Genomic DNA, 16,680 nt, shown 5'->3' with positions numbered 1-16,680 from the left:
CCCCATCCTCAGCAGCACCCAGAGATATACTCCCCCCCACCATTACCCCATCCTCAGCAGCACCCAGAGACACACTCGCCCCACCATTACCCCATCCTCAGCAGCACCCAAAGATATACTCTCCCCCAACATTACCCCAGCCTCAGCAGCACCCAGAGATATACTCTCCCCAACATTACCCCAGCCTCAGCAGCACCCAGAGACACACTCCTACCCCCACCATTACCCCATCCTCAGCAGCACCCAGAGACACACTACCCCCACCATTACCCCATCCTCAGCAGCACCCAGAGATATACTCTCCCCCATCATTACCCCATCCTCAGCAGCACCCAGAGACACACTCGCCCCACCATTACCCCATCTTCAGCAGCACCCAGAGACACATTCCCCCCCATTACCCCATCCTCAGCAGCACCCAGAGACACACTCGCCCCACCATTACCCCATCCTCAGCAGCACCCAGAGACACACTCCTACCACCACCATTACCCCAGCCTCAGCAGCACACAGAGACACACTACCCCCACCATTACCCCATCCTAAGCAGAACCCAAAGACACACTCCCCCCACCATTACCCCATCTTCAGCAGAGCCCAGAGACACACTCCTACCCCCACCATTACCCCATCCTCAGCAGCACCCAAAGACACACTCGCCCCACCATTACCCCATCCTCAGAAGCACCCAAAGACACACTCCTACCACCACCATTACCCCATCCTCAGCAGCACACAGAGACACACTCCTACCCCCACCATTACCCCATCCTCAGCAGCACCCAGAGATATACTCCCCCCCAACATTACCCCATCCTCAGCAGCACCCAGAGATATACTCCCCCCCAACATTACCCCATCCTCAGCAGCACCCAGAGACACAGTACCCCCAACATTACACCATCCTCAGCAGCACCCAGAGATATACTCCCCCCCCCAACATTACCCCATCCTCAGCAGCACCCAGAGACACACTCCCCCCATTACCCCATCCTCAGCAGCACCCAGAGACACAGTACCCCCATTACCCCATACTCAGCAGCACCCAGAAACACACTCCCCCCCATTACCCCATCCTCAGCAGAACCCAGAGACATTCTCCCCCCCAAACATTACCCCATCCTCAGCAGCACCCAGAGACACAGTACCCCCAACATTACACCATCCTCAGCAGCACCCAGAGATATACTCCCCCCCCCAACATTACCCCATCCTCAGCAGCACCCAGAGACACACTCCCCCCATTACCCCATCCTCAGCAGCACCCAGAGACACAGTACCCCCATTACCCCATACTCAGCAGCACCCAGAAACACACTCCCCCCCATTACCCCATCCTCAGCAGAACCCAGAGACATACTCCCCCCAAACATTACCCCATCCTCAGCAGCACCCAGAGACACAGTACCCCCACCATTACCCCATCATGAGCAGCACCCAGAGGCACACTCCCCCCACCAGTACCGCAGCCTCAGCAACACCCAGAGACACACTCCCCCCCCAACACTACCCCATTTTCAGTAGCACCCAGAGACACACCCAGAGATATACTCCCCCCCCCCCCAACATTACCCCATCATGAGCAGCACCCAGAGGCACACTCCCCCACCATTACCCCAGCCTTAGCAACACCCAGAGACAAACTCCCCCCACTATTACCCCACTCTCCGCAGCACCCAGAGACACACTCCCCCCCCCACCATTACCCCATTCTCAGCAGCACCCAGAGACACACTACCCCCACCATTACCCCAGTCTCAGCAGCACCCAGAGACACACTACCCCCACCATTAACCCATCCTCAGCAGCACCCAGAGACACCCCCCCCCCCCAACATTACCCCATCATGAGCAGCACCCAGAGACAAACTACCCCCACCATTACCCCATCCTCAGGAGCACCCAGAGACACCCCCCACCATTACCCCATCCTAAGCAGAACCCAGAGACAAACTCCCCCCAAACATTACCCTATCCTCAGCAGCACCCACAGACACCCCCCCCCCCATTACCCCATCATGAGCAGCACCCAGAGGCACACTCCCCCACCATTACCCCATCCTCAGCAGCACCCAGAGACACACTCCCCCCCCATTACCCCATCCTCAGCAGCACCCAGAGACACACTCCCCCCCCATTACCCCATCCTCAGCAACACCCAGACACATTCCCCCCACTATTACCCCATCCTCAGCAACACCCAGAGACATACTCCCCCCCAACATTACCCCATCCTCAGTAGCACCCAGAGACACACTCCTACCCTCACCGTTACTACATGCTCAGCAGCGCCCACAGACACACTACCAGGCCATTACCCCAGCCTCAGCAGCACCCAGAGACACACTCCTACCCCCATCGTAACCAAAGCCTCAGACTCACACTCCCCCCACCATTACCCCATCCCCAGGAGCACCCAGAGACACACTCCTACCCCCACCATTAGCCCAGCCTCAGCGACACCCAGAGACACACTCCTACTCCCACCATTACCCCAGCCTCAGCGACACCCAGAGACACACTCCCCCCACCATTAGCCCAGCCTCAGCAGCACCGAGAGACACACTCCTACCCCCACCATTACCCCAGCCTCAGTGACACCCAGAGACACACTCCCACCCCCACCATTACCCCAGCCTCAGCAGCAGAAGTTAAAGTGAGCCGGAACGGGGCGGAACTGCGTTCCGCCAGTTCCAATTGGAGAAGGAATGCAGTTCCACCTCCTCCGGATCACCTAACCCAAAATGTGAGCCCGGAGCCGCATAGGGTTGGCGGGCACCCGCTGAGGTTGTGTCACCCGCAGGCGTTGGCACCTTCTCCTCAGCGGCAGCCGGAGCTCACTGCTGAGCTCCCACTTCCGCTGTGTGCAGCGCTATGGGAGAGACATCATGTCTCTCCCATAGATACGAGGAGCGGGCACCAGGCGGAGGTCAGCGGTCCGGAAGCAGGAGCGGGGCTAGTGAGTATTTTTGTTTTGTTTTGTGTGTGAAGTGGCGCTACTAGGGGGCAGCTACTACTGAGGGCATCTATACTGGGGCATAACTACTGGGGACAACTGTACTGGGGGCAGCTTCTACTGGGGGAATCTGTACAGGGAGCATAACTACAAGGGGAATCTGTACTGAGGGCAGCTCTACTAGGGGCCGCTCTAGAGGGGACAGCTGTACTGGGGGCATAACTACAGGAGGCATCTGTACTAAGGGCATAACTACAGGGGGCATCTGTACTGGGGGCATAACTACAGCGGGCATCTGTACTGGGGGCATAACTACAGGGGGCATCTGTACTAGGGGCATAACTACAGGGGGCATCTGTACTGAGGGCAGCTCTACAGGGGGCATCTGTACTGGGGGCATAACTACAGGGCGCAGCTGTACTGGGGGCATCTGTACTGGGGCATCTCTACTGGGGGCATCACTATGGGGGCAATACTACACGGGGCATTACCACTGGGGGGCACTACTAATGAGTGCATTGCATAGGGGGCACTTAATAAGGGGCATCAATCCTGGGGACATAAGGGGCACTACTACTGGGGGCACTGTATAAGGGGCACCAATAGTATGGGCTTTACATAAGGGGCACTACCACTACAGTGGGCATTGCATAAGGGGCACTACTACTGAGGGCATTGTATAAGGGGTGCTACTGCTGTGGTCATTTTGTGTGACCACGCCCCTTTCTGTTTTGAGACCACGCTGACTTTTTGCGGCGTGCACAATTTCTTTCGACCTGGGGCGAGGCGGTGAGTTCCTCCACCTCTCCAGGACCACTTTAAGCACTGCTCAGCAGCAATCAGAGACACACTCCTACGCCCATCGTAACCACAGCCTCAGCAACACCCAGAGATACACTCCTACCCCCACCATTACCCCAGCCTCAGTGACACCCAGAGAAACACTTCTACCCTCACCATTACCTCAGCCTCAGCGACACCCAGAGACACACTTCTACCCTCACCATTACCTCAGCCTCAGCGACACCCAGAGACAAACTCCTACTCCCACCATTACCCCAGCCTCAGTGACACCCAGAGACACACCTCTACCCCCACCATTACCCCGGCTTCAGAGACACACTTCTACCCTCACCATTACCTCAGCCTCAGCGACACCCAGAGACACACTCCTACCCCCACCATTAACCCAGCCTCAGTGACACCCAGAGACACACTTCTACCCCCACCATTACCCCGGCTTCAGCGACACACTTCTACCCTCACCATTACCTCAGCCTCAGCGACACCCAGAGACACACTCCTACCCCCACCATTAAACCAGCCTCAGCAGCACCCAGAGACACACTCCTAAACCCACCATTACCCCAGCCTCAGCAGCATTTAGAGACACACTCCTACCCCCACCATTACCCCAACCTCAGCAGCATCCAGAGACACACTCCAACCCCCACCATTACCCCAGCCTCAGCAGCACCCAGAGACACACTCCTACCCCCACCATTACCCCAGCCTCAGCAGTACCCAGAGACACACTCCCCCCACCATTACCCCATCCTCAGCAGCATTTAGAGACACACTCCTACCCCCACCATTACCCCAGCCTCAGCAGCATCCAGAGACACACTCCTACCCCCACCATTAGCCCAGCCTCAGCAGCACCCAGAGACACACTCCTACCCCCACCATTAGCCCAGCCTCAGCAGCACCCAGAGACACACTCCTACCCCCACCATTACGGTAGATGCTAGAATCAAGTGGGCTAAGGGACCTTTTCTGTCTGGGGGAGGAGTCACAACACAAGGGGGAGGAGCTAGGCCAGCGGGATAGTTCCTCTACTATCCACGCCACCAACTATTACCTTTAGTAATCAGGTGGCGAGCGAAGCGGAGCGAGCCACCGAGCCCGAAGCGTGGCGAGCGAAGCGAGCCCGCGAGGGTACTTTTCGGGTACCCTGCTCGCCCGCAGCTCCTCCCCCTGGTGACGTGTCTCCTCCCCTAGATACGTCAGAAGGTCCCTTCTCCCACTTCGATATAGAATCAACCCCACCATTACCCCAGCCTCAGCAGCACCCAGAGACACACTCCTCCCCACCCCAGCAGCACCCAGAGACACCCCCTCCCCCACACCATTACCACAGCCTCAGCAGAACCCAGAGACACACTCCCCCACCATTACCCCAGCCTCAGCAGCACCCAGAGATCCACTGCAACCGACTACAAGTGATCACTCTCCGTTACTTCAGGAGGATAGAGGTTTTGTTCTGCAGCATCATTTAATAGGCCTCAATAGAGGAAGTTTGATGTGCTGGGAAAAACATTCCACCCTCTACTGTTGTAGCTTCTATATTATACAACAAGTAAGTTTTTCAGTTGCCTGCCCTTCTAATACTGCCCTGATCACTTGCAAGTGCTGGCATTGTATGTGGAAACATCTAGGACAGGATTGGCCAACCTGTGGCTCTGCAGCTGTTGTGAAATTACAAATCCCAGCATTCCCTGTGACAATTTTGTTATTAGGAAATGCTAAAACTGTGGCAAGGCATGCTGGGTCTTGTAGTTCACAACAGCTGGGGAGCCACAGGTTGGCCGGGCCTGATCTAGGAGCATCAACAGCTTGGGTAATGAAGCGCCAGGCCCACAAGCCCACAGAGGATGATCTGCCGAGTTCTGAAGCATACAGCATGCAATAATTACCTGTCCTCGATTACAACACTCACTACCTGGTTCCAAACTTCCTCTGAAAGCTACGTTAGCACAAGAAATGTTCATCAGCAACGCCATGGATTGCATTTCCATTGCCGAGAAGCTGCACACAAACCTTTTATTATTTATTAACAGTATCTTATATAACGCACCATTTACCGTTGAGCTTTACAATTGGAACAACAGTAATAGAACAAAACTGGGCAATAACAAACAGACATAGAGGTGGGAAGGTCTTGCTTGCAAGCATACAATGTATAGGGAAATAGGCATTGATACACATGGATAGGTTCTACCTATTAAATAATGGTCCTGCCAGATTGCAGAGTTTCTTGGTGGGCTGCATGATATAGTCACACAGCAATGCTGACCAGAGGTCAGGAGGATGTTAAATTGAAGAAAAAGAAAATACTGTATGTGAGGATGTATGGGCTGTACAGAGGTGATGTTATTAGATATGAATATTTATGAAGGCTATGTATGTGGTTATGGAATTTGCCAAGCTTGCCTGAAGAGGTGAGTTTTGGACACTGAGAGTCTTACTGTGCGTGGGAGGGCATTCTACAGAGTGGGTGCAGCCTGAAGAAAGTCCTGCAATTGTGAATGGGAGCAAGTAATGCATATGGATGAGAAATGCAGATCTTGTGCAAAACGGAGAGGTCGAGTTAGGATGTATTTTGAGATAAACAAAGAGATGTTGGTGCAGTTTGGTTAATGGCCCTGTGTGTGAGTAAAAGTATTTTATATTGAATACGATAGAATACAGGCAGCCAATGGAGGGACTGACCGGATCCGCATATGAAGAACGTTTAGCGCAGAAGATTAGCCTCGCAACTGCATTCAGAATGGATTGTAGTGGTGAGAGTCTTTTTTTGGTAAGACCAGTAAGAAGACTATTGCAATAATCAATGCGGGAGATAATGAGAGTATGGATAAGAGTTTTTGTAGAGTCTTGTATAAAATAAAGTCAAATTTTGGATATAATTTTTTAGATGCATGTAACATGATTTAGAAAGAGATTGAATGTGGGGAGAAAATGGACAGTTCAATGTCAAGGCAGCGAGCTTGTGGGGTAGGACTGATTGTCAAATTATCACAGTAATAGAGATATCAGTTTGATAACTACTATTGGCCATGGAAATCTAATCAATGCTGATTTGTAAATATTAAATTTGAGGTAGTGAGATGACATCCAAGATGAAACGTCAGAAAAAGGCATTCAGATAGATATATCAGAGTATCATCTGCATACAAATGATACTGAAATTCAAAAGAGCTGATTAGTTTGCCAAGATATGAAGTGTAGATTGAGAAAAACAGAGGACCTAAGACTGAGCCTTGTGGTACTCCAACTAACAGAGGTGGTAAAGAGGAGGTGGAATCAGAGAAGCAGACACTGAAGGGGTTATTAGATAGTTAGGATGAAAACCAAGAGAGGACTGTGTCCTGGAGACCTATGGATTGTAGTGTTTGTATGAGAAGAGAGTGGTCAACAGTGTCAAAAGCAGCAAAGAGATCTAGAAGAATAAGTGAGTAATGGCCTTTAGACTTCGCAGTGGCCAGACCATTCACTCTTTTAGTAAGTGAGGACATTCTGTGTAGTGTTGGAAATGAAGGCCTGACTGAAGTGGGTCCAAAAAGTTGTGCGAGTTAAGAAAGTGTGTGAGGTGAGTGTAGGCAAGTCTGTCAAGTAGCTTGGAAAGGCAAGGGAGCTGAGAAATGTGACGGTAGTTAAGAAGAGAGTTAAGGTGACCATACATTAGACGATATTATGAGCGATTTGGCTGTTTTTGACGGATAGGAACAACAAATCGTTCATAATAGTGCAGATCGTTCAGTATCTATGAACGATAACGTTGCACAGTCCCGTGGGTCTTGGTCGGATGTTCTGATCTTCCCTGATGCAGGTAAGATCTGAAGCTATTGTTAACGACAGCATGCTCCTGGATGTGGCCACTCCTCAGATCTTAAGATCTATCTTAAGATATACCTTATGTGTATGCACAAAAGCGTTTGTTCAGGACTGCCAGGGAGTTCAAGGGAAATAGTTAACGGGATTGCATTGTTTAAAAGTCGTCTAGTGTATGGGCACCTTTAGGGTCAGAATTCTGTTTTGTTTTTTTTTAGAATAGGAGTAATCACTGTATGCTTGAACAGTGATGGAAAGATACCAGTAGAGAGAGAGGGCGTATAGATTTTAGTTAAGGTTGGGATGAGCACAGGAGACAAAGCTTTACTGATCTGTGATGGTATAGGATCAAGAGGAGAGGTAGTAGGGTAGGAGGATTAGAAGAACATTGCTACTTCAACTTCATTTGTGGGATGAAGTAAAGAGGTGTCAAATGGTTCTGGTTGAAAATTAAGCAGGTCACTGGCTGGGGAAGAGCATACCATTTCATTGTGGATCCTATCAATCTTGTCCTTAAAAGCAGTAAGCAAGTTCTTGTGCACTGATAGTAGCTGGTGAGTTGGGTGAAGGATGGTTAAGAAGTGATTTCAATGTATAAAAAAGTCACTTTGGGTAAGTGGCTTGAGCAGAGATGAGCAATTGGAAATATGTTTGTTTTTGCAGTGTCCAGGGCATTACGATAAGAGTAGTAGATGTGAGGAAGTCGCTTGGAGTACAAGATTTACGCCATTTACGTTCAACTTTATGTGAGTTTTTGTAGGTGGCTTGTTAATGGAGAATGCCATGGTTGACAGCTAAGGGGAGTATTCATTTAATGCAGTGTTTTTCGTCCAGGCGAAAAACGGTACTTTTCGATTATTTATAGGCCAAATTTACATCCGACCTATTCAATGCCCGTGCCATTTTTCGACTGTTCGAAAAAAACTGGCACAGGCGAAAACCACGTGAATTGGCTAAATTGCCATCGATCCATGTGTTTTGGCGAATTTGCGGGCGTTTTTGGGTCCATTTTTGCCCATGCCGATTCATCCACAAAAAAACCCCCGAAAAGGCATGGGCAAAAAGTGACTAAAAAAATGCACAAAAACGCCCGCAATTGAATACACTTACGTCAAATTAGTGCTGTTTTTTCGGCTAGCCGAAAAAAACGGCACTAAATGAATATCCCCCTAAGCCTACGTGGTGTGTGATGGGTAGCAGGAGCCACTTCATCAAGCGCTATTACTAGAGTTGGGTTCAGGTGTTATAAAGCCGTCTCATTAGTGGTGAATGTAGAAATCGATGAGAGCAGTTATTGCAGAGGTAGAAAGTTCTTGAAAATTTCTAGTGTTAATATTTCTGTAGGTTTGAGGAGGCTTGGTTGACTTCAGTGTCAATGAGTTTGAAGTAATGAAGGAGAGCTTGCAAGTGATAAGGTTGTGATCTGAGAATCGCTGTAAAAGATTTTTTTGCCTGAAAGTGCACTGCCGCCTGTAAAATTAAATGTAATAGGAACAATGGTCTAGTGCTGCTTTTCATGCTTTGACTTAAGGGGATGGGTGTTCCACTATCAGATTACTTTAAATACTGGTTAAAGTAATTTACTTTAACTTATTGGTTTGTGCATGACTTATTGCAGCTTGTACAAAATACCTTTTTTTTAATTTGTTTCTTTTTACTTCCTTCTGTGTTCTTCATCCAAACCTTTATATCAACCAGGCAGAACAGTTTACTGTCTTGCTCTTAGGTATGGCACACAAATACTTTATGGATACCTAGAGCAGAACTGTGCTGTATCCAAAGGTGATATAAATAAACGCCTGTCTGAATGATTGTAAGACCTTGGTGAAAAATTCACAGGGAGGTCACACAGCTAAAGCAAAATATTTTGTAAAAGTTGTAGAAGGAAATATACTGCAAGCCTATAAATGCAAACTGGCAAAGGTGTGTGTGTGCGGGGGGGGGGGATATTTCTCTGACATAGCAAAGGCTTTTGGGTACAGGCCTGGAAAAGGTACAATGGCCCTAATTCAGACCTGTTCGCTCGCTTGGGGTTTTTGCAGTCCTGCGTTCCCCACCCATAGGGGAGTGTATTTTCGCTTTGCAAGTGTGTAAACGCATGTGTAGCAGAGCTGTACAAAGAGATTTTGTGCAGTCTCTGAGTAGCCCAGGACTTACTCAGCCGCTGCGATCACATCAGCCTGTCCGGGACCGGAATTGACGTCAGAAACCCTCCCTGCAAACGCTTGGACACGCCTGCATATTTCCAACCACTCCCAGAAAACGGTCAGTTGACACCCACAAACACCTTCTTCCTGTCAATCTCCTTGCGAACGCCCGTGCAAATGGATTCTTCACACAAACACATCGTTGAGCGGCGATCCGCTGTGCAACGCGCCTGCGCATTGTGGTGCATGCGCAGTTTAGACCTGATCGCCCGCTGTAAGAAAACGCAGCCTAGCGATCAGGTCTGAAGTAGGCCCAGTATCAGGAAATCTTTTCCTTGGACTAGGTGGAATGGAAAGGAATAAAACATACAGTAAGCAGTACACAGGTTTTGTTGAATAAAGTAATTAAAATTGTTAAGAGAGGCAGAAACATTTATTGAAAGTCAAACGTATAAATCAAACTGTGAGTAGACGAGAACAGACTATAATCAGCACTAGGGATTCTGAGAGACATTGAAGGAAACCACAGGACCAGAGTGATGGAAAATCTGTATATGTGTGTAAAGTTCAGATAGTGTAGGTGAAGTGGAACACTGCACGTGAGAAGATACGGTTATAGCCATCAATTCAGATGCCTTAGTGTATTCTTCTTAGAGATATACCAATTTATTATTGATAAATGATGACTAGTTTTACAAAACATTCTTCTAATGACTAAGCCAAAGGTAAAACCTAATTTACATCATGTCATTTCAACCCACAGATGACTTCAGTTTATTGGTCAGTACCTTACGTCACTTTTACGCTTTTATATGTTTGATACGCTAGATGTTTGTATCTAAAGCAATAACAGTTCTATGAAGACAAAGTTCACACATACTGTAAATTCAGTGTTCAGAATGTATTACACATGTATTTCCTATTGTGCTTTTTATGTTCTTCGAGTTGTCAGACAAGCTGTCACTTTTAGGGGGTCATTCAGACCCGAGCGCTGCTGTGCGATTTTGCACAGCGATGATCTGGTCTGAACTGCACATGCGCCGGCGCATGCCAGACAGCGATGGCTGTCTTAGGCTAGCGATCGCCTCTGCCTGATTGACAGGCAGAGGCGGTCCTAGGCGGGCCGGCGGAGCTTGGCTGCCGTTTAGGGGGCACGGTCCGGGCAACGCAGGCATGCCCGGACCGTTGGGGAGGGGGGGGGGGGGGGGGGCCGGCTGCTGCATGAGGTCACACGCAGCCGCTGCGACCCAAGCAGCTACGGCTATCTCACTGCCAGCGCACAGGAGCTGCGCTGGTAAGGAGCTACTCCTGAACTACAAAAGCATTGCTATTGTGCGATGCTTTTGAACTTCTGCGGGGGGTGGGGGGGTGGCTGACATGCGGGGTGGACTAGCCCCCCGCATGTCAGGGAAGCTGATCGTAGATGTGCTAAATTTAGCATATCTACGATCAGGTCTGAATCACCCCCTTAATGTGAACAATGCCGTGCTTGGAAATTATAAAATATTTTAACAAAGGCAAAAGTGTTACCTGCAGCTCTGTTTTGGTGCTCCGGGCTTATGAACCTCACCCTGGCTTATAATGAGACGATGCTGCAACTACGAGATCTGGCAGCGGAGCAGGTACTCACACCGCTGACAGCAACATTTACTGGAGAGAGTTGACTAATCGCATCACTGGGTTCCCAGTAATTCATCAAGAGGGCATCAGCCAGTGCTGGATCCTGAGAAGGGCCATAATGGAATTCACCGGGGCTTAGTGATCCCCAGGTTATTAAAATTACTTACAGGACATTAAAAAAGGGCATTTGTCATGTCATTCTTATAGCATGCATTTTGATTTGCCCTTGGTCCAGCACCTTTCTATATACCCAACCTATCTAATCTCGATGGTGATTTGTCCCATCTTCACCATGTGCAGTTGGGTCAGGGGCTAGCACCGCAGGCTGGTCAGCGACAAAGAAGCCTGGGACAGGGTAAGTGTAGCAGGGTGGGTTTGGGTTAACCTGTCCATATTACTAGTTTTAAGTATATAAGAACAAAAGCTATCTGGAATTTAATCGTATGAGGCATTGCTACAGCCTGTGTAGTTGCCCTTAGGACCTCCCCCTCCGCGATCATCCAAACGTGAGTCCTACAAAGTCAGCAACTATGCACTGGTTCCAAGTGAAACAATAGGCTGTATCCCCCATGAATTTATTGTTTTAAACATATTAATACTAGGGGTGTGCAATAGGTTTCCAGATGTGCAGTGCATAGTTAAAGAAGACACAATCTGACTCTTTGGTTGTGAACTAAAGTTTTTGTGAAATGTCAAGACACAGAACTGTATATAATCAGCACTGCACATCAAATTAGTCAGCGTGTTCACGTCCTTCACAACTCGTTATGGAGCTCAACAGATGGGAAGGACCTGACTCGAGAGCAGAAGAAGGCTCATATGACTTGGTGCCGCAACACGCTGGCCAGGTTTGATGATGGTCGGTCAAACCCTTTCTGGGAGATCATCAGTGGCAATGAATCATGGATCTAAAGTTTCGACTCCGAGACCAAACAACAGTCAGCCCAGTGGAGCCAAGTTGGAGGTGCACTACCACAGGAGTTCTGACGTGAGAGCAGTGTGGCCAAGCAGATAGTGGCTCTATTTGTGGCCAAGACTGGTCATGTAGCCACCATACCACCTGTGCAGAAGCGCACTCTCACTGGGGACTGGTACGCCAATCAATGTTCGTACGCAACTGATGTTCGTGTTGTCCCTCTCCAGCACGACAATGCACCTGCCCACAAGTACAGAAAAGTGGAGGACTTTCTAGCCCATGAATGCATCCAGGAGCTTGGTCATCCGCCGTACAGTCCAGTTCAAGATGCGTGGGATTCATTTTGAGTCACCAGAAGCTGCAGAGGAGACCGTCATTCAGCATGTAGAAGACATATCTGCTTCGGACTGGTCCACCTGCTTCACCAAGTGGTTTTAGCGCATGCAAGTTTGCATAGACTCCTCTGGCGAATACTTTGAAAAAAATGCAATGTTCACTTTCTTTATAAATATAATACTTTTTTTACATCTGGAAACTTATTGCACACCCCTCTTAAAATTAACTCCCATTGCCTTAACAAAATACCGCAATATAAAAATATGAGAAAGACCTTGCAACTCTCACCAACAACAATAGGACATAGATTTAATTATTGGATTGTGTGAAGGTTATTACTGTACCTTTCCGCTGCCTCCACTGGGTGCACAGAAGACGTACTCCAGCTGAAAGACTATGGCAAATCCAGGGTCATTGACCATCTCAGGGAGACGCATACGGCTCCTTAATACCAGAGCTTGGCCGGCAGAGCTGGGGAAAAAAAACAAATGTTATTTTATGTCATATTCCGAAGATTACTTTAGATGAGTTACAACTTTTCTTGAGCAAGTTTAAGATACTGTGATTTAGAGATGGTTTTTCTGTTGTTCTAGTGTATTACCGGCAGAGAAAGTATAGCTAATCTAGACCTTATATCAAAGCCCAACATTTAAAAGAGTTACCCATCATGTAGGAGAAAAAATTACTTTTCTAGGTTTGAAAAGCTTTTTATGTTTTGTTTTATGTGTCCTTTTTATGTGATTTGTTGTCCTGTTTTCCTTTTTTTAAACCTACAGGCAGAATTAGATTTTCTTTTTTCTTTTGTGAAGGTAACGTAACAGGGCAAATAGCCTTGAAACAAAGTACTAAACGATATGTGTGATGGAAAATTCATTTTATAAATTAAGGACTAAACAGATAATTTTATCACCAATATAAATGAGCACCATAAATGAATACTGTTAAATACAAAACACAATAGTAACGCCCCCTAAAGGCTGCTATAATAAATATGGTCTTTATAACGCAACGATAATTTAGACTGTAGACTTATTTTCAAATTTAAGACTTATTTGCCACAAACATTAACAAACAGAAAATGAAATTAGCAAACTTATATAATATATAAAATATTTTTGATGTCTATCATCATTATTTAATAGATTTGTGCGTTGGGGCAGCAGACGATGCTCAGATCCCTTGCATTCCGGTTGGCAGTAGTAAAAAGTGCTTTACCATTAGATATTCAATTGAAGTCGAAACTGCCGTCTTGTCGGAAAGACAGCAGTTTCCGACTATTTTAGGTTGGAAGGGGTTCCGACCTATTCAATAATCCCCTAATTTTTCTGACAAGTCGGGAATTCCGACTTGTCGGAAAGCACGTGGAATAGGCGCCGATCCACGTGCTTCTGTTGGAAACGGGGCCAAATCCGTCAGGTTTTGGCCCCGTTTCCGACAATCTCAATCCGACTTTTAAAAAAAAAACGGGGGAGCGGGGCGGCGGGCTATAGGAGCAGCAGGGCACATGCGCAGGTACCTGACGGGCATCCCCCTGACCAGGCTCCTCTCTCTCTCCCGGCAGCACAGGTACCTGACGGGCATCCCCATGGTCAGGCTCCTCTCTCTCCCGGCAGCGCAGGTACCTGATGGGCATCCCCCTGGCCAGGCTCATCTCTCTCCCGGCAGCGCTCCCCGGCCGGCGCTGGGCTGTGCGGCTATGCGGGGATCTGAGGCTCCTCCAGCCCCTCCCTGTGATCTCACACACGGGGAGGGCTCACTGCTGACAGCAGCAGCACGGACGGGCCCCCGGGAACGGACAAATCCGACAGTCGCATTTGGCCGCTCATTGAATAGGGCTTGTCAGATCCATTCCGACAAATGCATGTCGGAATGGATCCAACAGCAATTGAATATACCCCATAGCCCGCCGGTCCAGGTAGTCTCTCTGTGCACGCAAGACATGTGCACTGCACTAGAGGCTTCCAGTAGCAGATTTAACGATACTCATAGACCTGATCACCAATTGTCACCTCCTATAGTTACTGCGAGGAGCATGGCTAAAGAATATAAACAAAGGACTACCAGAAAGTATAATGGAAACGGGTTGGGAACCGACCCCGGGATCCCGGCAGCAGAATGCCGACGGGGAGGTGACCGCAACAAAGCCCCTATAAGTGGGAATTAACACTCAAGTGGGAAAAGACCCTGTGAGTCGGCATTCTGTCGGCTGGCCTTTTGAGCGCTCAGGATTCTGGTGTCGGCATGGTGATGAGCAGGATCCCCAGCGCCGGTCACATGACCGTATCCCGTGGGTACTGTGGCATGGAGAGAAAGAAGGGTAATGGTTGTGTACCTATATTCTCAACCATAATGGGCGAGTTTGTATTTACTCTTTTGTGATGATGATAAAATTTGACTTAATCATTTGCACAGAATCCAGTAACTATAGCCCTAGCTGTATGTATTACTAGGATCCATTCAATACGCCTCCATGTCTGTAGGTAGCAGGGAATAATGTGACCTTCTCTTAGGCACTGTCGTACATGTTGGGCTTTAATCTGAGATGGCTGTAAATGCAATTGAAAAACACATCCTGGGAGGAAATGATGAAATAAATAACAATTTGTCACCTATTCTGGAGTTAATCACAGGATACGACCAACTCTATATAGGTAGTAGATGAGCCTTATCCACTATGCATGTAACAGGAGCAGAAGCGCCAGTGATACCACAGGAGGTGTTGGCTTCACTGTGGGCACACAAGATGCACAAAAACACAGGACACAACTCATACGCATTACAGTAAGTGGCCGGAAAGTGTAAATAAGACGTATCCCAGGTGTTTGGAGTCTTGCGAAATGGAAATCAAATAGGAAGCGATTATACAATTGTAACTTTTTTTAATTCTCGCTGTAAGAAATGTATCAGCAGCCTTCTCCCAAACTGGGCAAGGAACATGCTTTATTTTTTAAATCAAGTGTTCAGTACACTCCTGCCATCAGCTGCAGCAGTTCTATCCCATTTGCAACTACATTTGCATAACTGGGTGTGTTTTAGATCCATTCGGCGAATCAGATGTGGCCTGCGATCCTCAACATCGTCAGCTACAGCTTGCAACTGCAAAACGGTTTGATTACCCGCAAGTCATATCTGTCCGAAACAGGCACATTTGCATCCTTTGGGCTGAAATCTTGGGCGCATCGTTAATATACTCTGGCCACGTCTACATGCCCCCTCCAACTGCTGTCCATACCCCCTTGTTGTAAGGAGCCATAAGTGCAACTGGATGGAAAAAAATACAAACACTGGAAAAGGGCATGCAGACAGAAACTGTATTTCCATTCCAGCCCTAAGGAGGAGGACCTTCCAGATGTTGTGCCATAAAATCAATGTATTGGAATACAATGTTAAACTTCTCTTTTCTGATAATCTCACAAGTTGACAGAGAGCTCGCTGAGAGTGAGAAGAGGTGCGTCATTATAAACCTATCTCTGCCCACTGCTCTGTCACCATAAGACAACTGTGGACTCTTCATTGGGATTTACTCAAATCAGTTGCTACAGTAATGTCTGCCTTTACCTTCCACTTACTGATAAATGCATTGTGATTAAAATGACTATCTGAGCTGTGTCCACGTACCTTACTGTTTGATTGCTGGGTTGTCTTTTCTTTATGCTGAAAGTAGACTGTCCGGTCATTATTCTGTTCTCTGGAACAACGACCACAACTTGTGGCTGCTGCACATACCCCCAGCCATTATGGACACCAATGTGTAGTCTTCGTTCTTGTATTAACACAGCGGTCCCATCAATCATGGCGTTCACCTAGAGAGACATCAGTACTGGTTAGGCACTGTAATACCCAGCTATGATGCTAGGGTCTGTTACAATTCACCTAAATACACATTTGTTAATCCTTTCCCATTAGCTCCTCTTAAAACAAAACAAAATCGTCATGCGGGTCATTAAGAGGGAGATGTATCAAGCATCTTAAAGAGTGGCCAAGTCGTCCACAGAAACCAATCAGCTCTAGCTACCATTTATCATGTACAATCTACATAGATGGAAATGGTGTCCAGACTCTGGGTCAACACCCATTAGGGTGACACCTATT

The 16,680-nt window shown here is 48.0% G+C and overlaps 1 protein-coding gene across 5 annotated transcripts in view; it reads right to left on the bottom strand.

Moving 5' to 3' along the window:
- NPHP4 (nephrocystin 4) overlaps nt 1-16,680 on the bottom strand; it is a 720,559-nt gene that overhangs the window by 362,372 nt on the left and 341,507 nt on the right. For all 5 annotated transcript variants that reach the window (XM_063943436.1, XM_063943435.1, XM_063943440.1 and 2 more), the window contains 2 exons: nt 16,207-16,391; nt 12,933-13,059 (listed from right to left, as the gene is read on the bottom strand). In XM_063943436.1, coding sequence (XP_063799506.1) covers nt 12,933-13,059; nt 16,207-16,391 — 312 coding nt within the window. The remainder of the gene's footprint in view (nt 1-12,932; nt 13,060-16,206; nt 16,392-16,680) is intronic.

Source organism: Pseudophryne corroboree, chromosome 10, assembly GCF_028390025.1.
Source record: "Pseudophryne corroboree isolate aPseCor3 chromosome 10, aPseCor3.hap2, whole genome shotgun sequence".
Classification (NCBI taxonomy): Eukaryota; Metazoa; Chordata; class Amphibia; order Anura; family Myobatrachidae; genus Pseudophryne; species Pseudophryne corroboree.
This window is presented reverse-complemented; position numbering and strand designations above follow the sequence as displayed.